This window comes from Physeter macrocephalus, chromosome 6, assembly GCF_002837175.3.
Source record: "Physeter macrocephalus isolate SW-GA chromosome 6, ASM283717v5, whole genome shotgun sequence".
Lineage (NCBI taxonomy): Eukaryota > Metazoa > Chordata > Mammalia > Artiodactyla > Physeteridae > Physeter > Physeter macrocephalus.
Genome location: NC_041219.1, coordinates 57,648,021 through 57,657,548, shown reverse-complemented (window position 1 = coordinate 57,657,548; position 9,528 = coordinate 57,648,021). Strand labels below are relative to the sequence as shown.

The following is a 9,528-nucleotide window of genomic DNA, read 5'->3' as shown; positions in this document are numbered from 1 at the left end:
GGGCCTCTCACCGCTGCGGCCTCTCCCGTCGCGGAGCGCAGGCTCCGGACGCGCAGGCCCAGCGGCCACGGCCCACGGGCCCAGCCGCTCCGCGGCACGCGGGATCCTCCCGGACCGGGGCACGAACCCGCGTCCCCTGCATCGGCAGGCGGACTCTCAACCACTGCGCCACCAGGGAAGGCCTCTAGTATAATTTTTTTATGCGAGTATGCCCTCCAGTTGTCTTTTTTAATGAAAAAATTGTTTCATTAAAAGTTAAAATTTATTGTTTACCTCAAATTCACATTTAACCGGACTTCTTGCATTTTTATTTGTTAAATCTGGCAGCCCTAAGCAAGAGAGGTGGGAAGCCAGTTATTGCTGTAGTTGAAGCCTCCTTAGACTAGGAAACCAGAGGTGGACATGGGGAGAAGTGGACAAAGGAGAAACACCCTCGGTCGGTCCAAGTCTGTCGTTCCAAAAGGCATCTAGGATGCAGAGCCAGTCAGCTTCCCTCCTGCTCTGAAACTGCAGTTGCCACGCACATTCCCTTTCAAGACGCATGGTTATGGGTATGGTGAACACGCTGCAGGACACGTGCCCGCTTGGAACGTGCCCTAAATGACCTATGTTGGGACACAGCGAAGGGGTCCTCTTTCTGCCCCTGTCCCTCCAGGCCCAAGGATGCCCCAGAGGTGAGCTCTTTGCATCTAAGTGACCGATGGCAGGAGGGTCAAGAGCTTTATGACAGCAGGGGCAGTAGAGTAAGTTGCACACTGTTTTTCCCCGATGATCACTCACGTTGTGGCAGAGGAAGAGTAGAGTGAAGCAGCCAAGGTCGCAGGCTCTGCCGCGAGGTTCCGAGGCTCCAGCACTTATTATCTGGTTGACGCTCTCTGTGTGATCTCGACTGAGATTCTTAACCCCTCTCGGTTTTTAGAGGCACGTCTTTAAGGTTAGTGCTGATGTACGTCAGGCCAGGTGCACAGGAGATGCTTAGAAATGGTCTGTGCTCCCAGAAGTAAACGGTCCCCTCGTTTCAGAAGGCTGGCTCCTTCTTTGTGCAGAACCCCGCCTGATGAATTTCTCGAGTCACAGCTCTGATGTTGTCCTTGTTCACACCCTTCGCTGACTTCCCGTTGCCTCGTGCAGCGGGATCTCCATGCACTGGTCTCCGTGTGCCTGTGTGCCGTGAACCGTCACGGTTCCCCATCGGAACCCGAGCACCAAAGAACCAGGCTGTGAACCCTTCTTAAATCCAGCTTGAACTTTTTTACTTTCTTCGTTGGCTTGGAATGTCTTTGCTGATATCTGTTCGAGCCTTATGCATTAAAAGTATGTAGGGCTTCCCTGGTGGCGCTGTGGTTGAGAGTCCGCCTGCCGACGCGGGGGACACGGGTTCGTGCCCCGGTCCGGGAAGATCCCACGTGCCGCGGAGCGGCTGCGCCCGTGAGCCGCGGCCGCTGAGCCTGCGCGTCCGGAGCCTGTGCTCCGCAACGGGAGAGGCCACAGCAGTGAGAGGCCCGCGTACCACACACACACACAAAAAAGTATGTATAAGGTGAGGTTAATAGAAGTATGATCCAAGAAGATAAAACACGTGTAGAGGCTAAAATAAATGCCCATCACTAGGGAAGTGACTAAACAAATTAGAACTCGTACCCACTGTGTCATATGGTGCCTTCATGAAGGTAGTTCTATGTGGACTGACTTGGAAAGACACGTACTCGGGATATATTGCTAAAGGAGAAAAGCAAATTGTAGAATTATACCGTCGTACCTGTGAAGTATGATCACAGGTGTGTTTGGAAAGGGATTCAGTTACATGTAATATGTATGGAGAGAGTCAGTATAAAGCATACTCCAAATTGTGAATGGAGATTTCCTCTGGAGTGGAGGATGGGATGGGATTGGAAGTGAAAGGAAGCTGTTAACGTTAGTTAATATACTTTTTGGTTTTGGTCTCTTTTTTTTTTTGGCCACACCGCACGGCATGTGGGATCTTAGTTCCCTGGCCAGGGATTGAACCCGTGCCCCCCTGCAGTGGAAGCGTGGAGACTTAACCACTGGACCTCCAGGGAAGTCCCTGGTTTTGGTTTCTTTGTTTACTAGAACTGTGTTAATTTTGTGATTGAAATTAAGTCAAAATGCATAGAAAAATGTATCAGAAGAAATAAGTAAACTGGGCTTATGTTTCAGTTGTTAGATTGGGGAGGTTCTCCCCCTTCCCACTGATTATCATGATTTTGTTAAAGAACAGGAAAACAAAAGAAGGTTACCTTTCTGTTCAAGTCCCAACAGAAATGCTGCTCTCCTTAGGAAGCAGTTTTCTGATTCTTCAGCTGGATGTGCCGTCTCCTTTCTTTGAGCCCTCAAAGCATTTTGAGTGTCTTTTGTGGCATGTATCTCCATCGATATTACAAGTGTTTTGTACATGTTTTACAGCCTCTCTAGATTTAAGCATCTTAAGGATATCTTGATAGAGAACACAACCGGCTTTCAAGTCGGAGGATCTGGATGTGGCTCTTATTCTGGTCATCTACTGCAGCAGGACAAATTGGCCCCAACTTAGTAAGACACAGCCATTCTATTCTGTCTTGTGAATTTTTGCTCAGTATCTTGAGCAGAGCTAGACGGGGTGATTCTTCTCCACATGGTGTTGACTGGGGTCATTTGGTGGTGTTTGGCTTGGGGTTGAGCTGGACAGGAATGTCCAAGAAAGCCTCCCTCGCCTGCCTGATGCTTGGCAGGGGAGGCGGAAGGTGGGGCTCAGCCTCGTCCTTTCCCTGTCTGAGTCCTCTCCGCGTGTCTCCTCAGACTTCCTGCAGGCGGCTCAGAGCGTCAAGAGACCAAGGAAGACCAAGGCAGAAGCTACCCATCTTCTTAAAGGGTGGAACTGGCATAGTGTCCCTTGTGCTGCCCTGGTCAGGCAGCCCCAGAGCCTATCCAGACTTAAGGGGGTGGAAACAGATGCCACCTCTTGAATGGAGAGGTGGCTACTAGGTGCTTAGTACTTTGTACTTAGTACTAAGTACAAAGTGCTTAGTACTTTGACAGCAGGCTCATTTATCAGGTACCTCCTAAGAAGAGCACAGGAGAGGTGATGCTGGATCGTCACATAGGGGCGTGGTCTGGTTGCGGAGTACAGACTTGGGATTGGGTTGACGCGAGTTAGATCCAAGCAGTCGCCCAGTTACTGTCTGTGTGACCTTTGTTGACTCATCTCGCCTTTTTGAGCCTTAATTTCCTCATCATAACAGGAGAGTAATATTATCTAGCTGGCTGGGTGCAGTGTGCATTGGCGCTCATTTGAGTAAAGCCCTTAGTATGGTGACGGTCACACAGTGGGTCTTCTGTGATGACATAACGAAGATGTATAGAAAGTCTGGACTCGTCACCGCGCTCCTCCTTCCCTGCACTGGTCACCTCCATGCTCACAAACAGTTGACGGGGTTCACCACCTTGTGAAAGCAGGGGAGGAAGGGCAGGACCCTCCTGCTGGCTGCCCCAGTCTCGTCCTCTCCCCCAGAGTGTCCGCCACGGGGGGAATCTGAACCCCCTGCAGCTCTGGCTGTGAGTCCTTCTCCTCTGCGTGTTGGACGCGGCCTCCTTCTCACACCCGTGGCTTTGCCTTCGTAGACGTACGTGATCAAGTCAGGAGGCAGCATCGCGAAGACGTTCAACAAGATCCTGCAGAAGCTGAGCGCACCCCTGAAGCCCCGAGTGCCCGAGCACAGTGACAACAGGATGAAAATCCTCTCCTACCCGTTCTCCAGGGAGAAAATGCACCTGTGAGTATTGGAACTCTGGAGCTGGGGCTGTGTGGGGGATGGGAAGGGACATCAAGCACCACTTGGTGCCTCAGCTCATGAGCTGAGTGCCCGGGTGCCTGGGAGGTGGGGGAGGAAGCCTGCTCTCAGGGTGGAATACTCCCTGTGTCTGCCTCCCCAATCCCTGTCCCTGAGCGAGATGATCGCAGATAGCTCCGGAATATTCATCCCGTGGCTTCTGGGAGAACCTGCCATTTCAGTCACTTTGCATGATGGATGGAGAATCAGGGAGCAGACAACCAGAAACTTCGGGACTCTGTGAGCAAAGTGGTCCGAAGCCTGTTTACCTTCTACGGGGAGACCGCTCTGCGCTGTTCCCAGTCTAACAGGGTTTCAAGATATTGTGATAATCCGGAGAGACGGTGGATGAAGCTTCTGGACGTCTGCCTTCTCGGCTGCCAGCTCGTGCCCTCACTGACCTGGAGGAGGGGAGGGAATAAGTTTTCTTCTCGGGGGTGGCCTTTTGGGAAGCCTTCGGAAGGGGAGGTCGTGGTTGGGAAGTGGGAGACGCAGGAGCCAAGCGCTAATTCTGTTTTGGGAGCTAAGGATAAAATAAGAAACTATCAAGAGTGATAAGAGAATCGAGTGAGAGAGGGAAAGGATGGGCTTGGAAAGGAAGAAAAGATGGAGGATCTGTGCTTTTGGAGGAGGTGGCGTTGATGGGCTGTGTTCCTGCCATTCGTTGGGTACCACTTCTGCCCATCTTCGCCATGTTAGATAACAGTTCTGTACACGTGCGTGTGCTCCCTCATTGAGTTCTTACCCCTTAGCGATTCTGGTACTAATTCTGGTCACCAGTTCCAATGTGTGTGTGGGTTTTCCCGCTCCACCAAGAAGTTCTCCGACACCAGCTGGGTGCCCTACAAGTCAGCTCAATTCTGACGCTGTTTACCTGGAAGTAGCATCAGATTTGCTCAGGCTGAGGGCTCAGCGTCACAAGACTGCCCCGCACTTCGGATGCCTAAGCGAGTCCAGGCTGTGACCTGTGCTTCTGACCGACTGGCTGCAAGTCTGAGGTTCTCACGACCCCCTCCTTGCGTTCGACTCCTTTGCTAGAGTGGCTCACAGAACTCAGGAGATCAGTTTACTCGCTCGATTACCGGTTTATTATGAAGGATGTTAAAGGATGCAAATCAACAGCCAGGGGAGGAGATACATAAGGCGAGGTCCCAAACAGAGGAGCTTCTGTCCTTGTGAGTTTTGGGCTCAGCATGAAAGCGTTTTGATTCACCAACCCAGAAGCTCTTCAAACCGCATCCTTTTGGATTTTTAGGGAGGTTTCGTTCCATAGGCGTGATTGATCAAATCCTTGGCCACTGGTGACTGATTCAGCCTCCAGTCCCGCTCTGCTCCCTGGAGATCAGCGGGTAGGACTGGAAGTTCCAACCCTCTGCTCCTGGTGGTCTCCCTGGCAACCAGCCCCATCTTTAGCGGCTTTCCAAAAGTCACCTCATTAACATAAACTCACTGGCGGTTGAAAGGGGCTTGTTAAGAATAACACGACACTCCTGTCACCTTTATGGCTCTGAAGCAATTTCAGGAAGTGAGGACAGGAGACCAAATACTATAACAAAAGATGGTCTTATGGCTCAGAAAACGCTCAATGGCTCAGAAAATTCCTAGGGCTTGGGAAGCTGTGAGCACAGTGGATGAAGACCGAAATATATATTTATTATAGATCACAGTGTCACACTCCCATTGTGAAGTGGCCGTCCAGATATAACTATCCCTCTGTTGTGGAGAGGAAGCCAAGGTCCAGGATCTGTCCAAGGTCATGAAAGCTTAAGTGGCTGGACTGGGACTGGCACGTTGACCTCCGGGCGGGCTGTCGTTTTTGCAGCCTGTGCATCCTCCACATCTCGCCTTCCTTGGGCCCTTTCTCCACGCCGGCGCTGGCATCTGACCTGCCACCTCCCGCACGGCTCGGCTCCATCACTCAGCTTCTGTGATCCTTCCAGGCCAGTTCTTCACCCCCAGCCAGAATATGCTCTCCATCCTCTGAGTTTTCATAGCCATGGTCTGCATGTGGTCGCGTTCTCCTCTGCATCAATTGCTTGGAAACACCCCCCACCCCCATCCCCAGTGGCTGGGCTCCCAGGTGGCCGGGGGCATGGTTCAGGTGTCTGTGTGCCCTCCAGCACAGTGCCCTAAGGACAGTCACACAGGTGTTTTTTTTTTTTTAACATCTTTATTGGAGTATAATTGCTTGCAGAATGCCTTCCCTGCTAAGGATCATTCAATCTCTACTGGAGATAGCAAGTTATGGTGGGAAGAGGATGGCCTTTGCAGCCAAACTCAGGTGGAGTCAGATGTCAGCTCCATCTTTACTGACTGGGTGACCTTGGAAAAGCCAGCCTCAGTTTCCCTCTCAGCCAGCTGAGGTGAGGATCTAGTGGTGTGACTTACAGTTTTGGAAGTGGGGCAGGAGAACAATCTGATATTGTAGTGATAGGACTTCCTGTGGGATAATATTCCTAGGTTTTCAACATTTTAACTTTTTGTCATGAAGGAAATCTTGTAATTTTGACATTTTAAAAACAAATAGACTTATAACCTTTTTTTTTCACACGATAGCCAACTTAATGCTAACACATTTCGTGATCTATTCCTTTTTTGACAGAAATCTGAATTCTCTATCCTAGGACCTTGGATTGGGATGCTGGGTGGGGCATGTTCTAATCTGTGTGTATTTAGTTGAGATAAGAAGATTTTCCCTCCAATTCTCCCCTTCCTCCCTACCAGACCTCAGCATCAGGATTAAGTGAGGTAATGTTTGTTACATACCTGGAAATCAGTTTGAACTATTTGAGGTTTAAGCGACTAAACTGACTTATTACCTCAATTTCCTTCCACATCCAATTTTATTTTTCAATACCAAACTCGCTCGAAAGCAACCTAAACCTTCTTATTTCTACAACAGGTTTTTTTTTTAACATCTTTATTGGAGTATAATTGCTTTACAACTGTGTGTTAATTTCTGCTGTGTAACAAAGTGAATCAGCTATGTATGTACATATATCCCCATGTCTTCGTCCCAACTTCCCCTTCCCCCTCCCCGTGTCCTCAAGTCCATTCTCTGCGTCTGAGTCTTTATTCCACACAGGTGTTTTTTTGAGTGAAAGGTCAACATTTGAAGTTTACAACAGACACAGGTCTTGCATAATTGGGAGTTTGGTATCTAATTGCTGTGACAACAGTGACAACATTAAATGAAATTTTGAAAAACAGTTATAACCCCAACATCCTGAAACTGCACTCTTTTCTGTGGTTGTGTTTTGTGGTTGTTTTTTTTTTTTTTTTTTTTTTTTTCCCCCAGCTGCGCCATGTGGCTTGCAGGATCTTAGTTCCCTGACCAGGGATTGAACCTGGGCCCCTGGCAGTGGCAATGCTGAGTCCTAACCACTGGACCGCCAGGGAGTTCCCCGTTGTTGTGTTTTTACTGTCTTTGTCCACGCACAGGAATCCTTTTTATATACTTTCGTTTTTAAAACTTATCATAGTATGATGTTTTTCTATCATAGTCTAACTTTTTCTACAGTATTTCTAAAGTTTTCATAATTATAATTTTCAATGGCTGTATGATAATCTATCCTTTAGGTTTTGGAATTGCGTCTTAGCTCCATAATCTTTGTTATAAGTAAGTTTGTAATGAACATTTTAATTTATGGACTTTTTTTTCCGCTGAATTAATTTTCCCAGTGATACATTTCTGTGATAAGTTTTCAGAATTACTGGGTCAGAAAGAGTGTAAATGTTGTGAGTGTGTGTGTGTCTTACACATCTTGCTATGTTGCTTTGCTAGAGGTTTGCTCTGGGCCTGGGGTGACAGTAGTCCCAGGACAAGGATAATGAGATGAATTGACCTGCTTTCTTGGTGTCACCAGGTACAACATCCAGGACAAGGACACCTTCTTTGATAATGCTACCCGTAGCCGCATTGTAAGTAAACCGGGTAACCAGGTGCTTAACCAGGTGTGGTGGGCTCCGGACGGGGAGAGGAAGCCTGACTCCCCTTTGGCAGGGCATCTCTCGCCCTCCCTGCTGCCTCCCATCATCCTTTGCTTGGAGTTGCCTAGCAACTGGAAGGAGCATGGAGAGTCCAGGAGCTTCCCAATCCCAGTATCGAAATAGCCAACAACTCTTCTCACTCTTGGCTTGAGAGGGGGGTCTCCTCTTTTTGGTTCTCCACCCAGGCCCTTCTTGGAATCACAAAAGCAGGGAATGTCAGAGCTGCGGGGGGGGGACTTTCAGCTAGTCAGGTGACCCCCTTGCTTGACGGTTGAGGAAACTGGGGCTCTGAGATGCAATGAATTGAAAAAAAATTCAGGCAGATCGTTTGTGTCCACATGAGGGCTCATTGCTGGGCTGCTGAGTTTCTTTCTTTCATTCCCAAAGAAGTCCTGCACGTTGCTGTCACAGGGAATGCTAGAGCTGGGCAGTTTGTCCAAGGACAAAATTACCAGCCCGTTCAATGGAAAGCCAACACTTGTGACTGTAGCCATTCTTCTACTGTCTTTTTGCCTTTTGCAGCCAAGGTTTTGGATTTTGCAGGATGGTTGGTTCCAGTGAAAATCTGCATAGGGCCTGGGCCCCGCGGGCCCAGTCTGAGCTGTAGGGCATCTCTGTTCACTGATCCATTTATCCCCTCCCCCCACCGGAGAGCATCCAGCCTATGGACAGAAGAGGGGAGAGAAAAACGGGCCCAAGGAACGCTGTCACTTAGGCCACAGTGGAAACATGGCAGCGTGTTTCCATTGATCCCTAGGAAAGAACTTAAGTTTCAACAGGAGGAGGAATAAGAGTTAGATACCTAGAGCACTTCCAAGTCAGCAGGGTGATGAGAAGGGTAAGAAGGGGCAGGTGATTGGAGGAAGATACAGAACATTTCCAAGTCACGCTGAAAACACGGCCCTGACTCTTTGCTTGTAGGATGGGCAAGAAAACACTTCAGGTCCCTTGGCCTAGTGTTCTAGGCAGATTTAACACGGGCATATGATTTCTTTTATCCTCCTACAGAAAAAAGCATAAGCTTCCCATTGTTTTAGTTGATGCTGTTACAAGCTGTAAGTCTCCCCGCAGCTTGGGTCCCACGACTGGGGGGATGTTACAGGACATTGTGGAAATTACCCGATAATTGCAAAGTGCTTGTAACGTAATAGAGTGCCGTATAAATGCTGTTCCTGATTATTATTGCAGTTGAATACTGCACCGTATTATAAGTGAATTAAACATTCTTGGGCCCCAGTCTGCTGGAAGTTATTTATTTACCACTCCCTCTAGGTCTGTGGCTGGAACGTGGGAGTGTGAATGATGATGGAGTAACACACCTTTTCTCGTTCTGGAAGCTTCTTCCTTCCCCTCCTGCCCTTTTCCCAGTCCACCGCACATTGTGACGGGGGGAGAAGAGGGCCTTGGATTTTGTCTTGGGGTCTGCTCTGCCCTGGGCTTTGGTCTGAGGACCTCGCCTGCATCTCCCTGTGCCCCCTTCCCTGTGGGCATGCGGGCAGCTGTCTGGCCCAACGCCGACTTCCTTCCTGGAGCCGGGAGCGGGCTTGAGACGCCTTGGAGGGCACTGGTTGGCCTGCAGGTTTACTCTGCTCTGGGTCCCTGCTTCCTTGGCTGGGATGCTCTCAGCACCCCACCCTCCTGAGTGAGCGGCAGGGTCCCTGCAGGCCCCGCGGTCGGGGCTGTTGACCTGTTGATGTGCAGCGGTCACCGA

General features: G+C 49.5%; 1 protein-coding gene across 8 annotated transcripts in view; it reads left to right on the top strand.

The window, feature by feature from the left end:
* The window catches only part of ANO2 (anoctamin 2), a 299,540-nt gene that overhangs the window by 91,089 nt on the left and 198,923 nt on the right, over positions 1–9,528 (top strand). For all 8 annotated transcript variants that reach the window (XM_055085431.1, XM_055085428.1, XM_055085433.1 and 5 more), the window contains one exon: positions 3,619–3,770. In XM_055085431.1, coding sequence (XP_054941406.1) covers positions 3,619–3,770 — 152 coding nt within the window. The remainder of the gene's footprint in view (positions 1–3,618; positions 3,771–9,528) is intronic.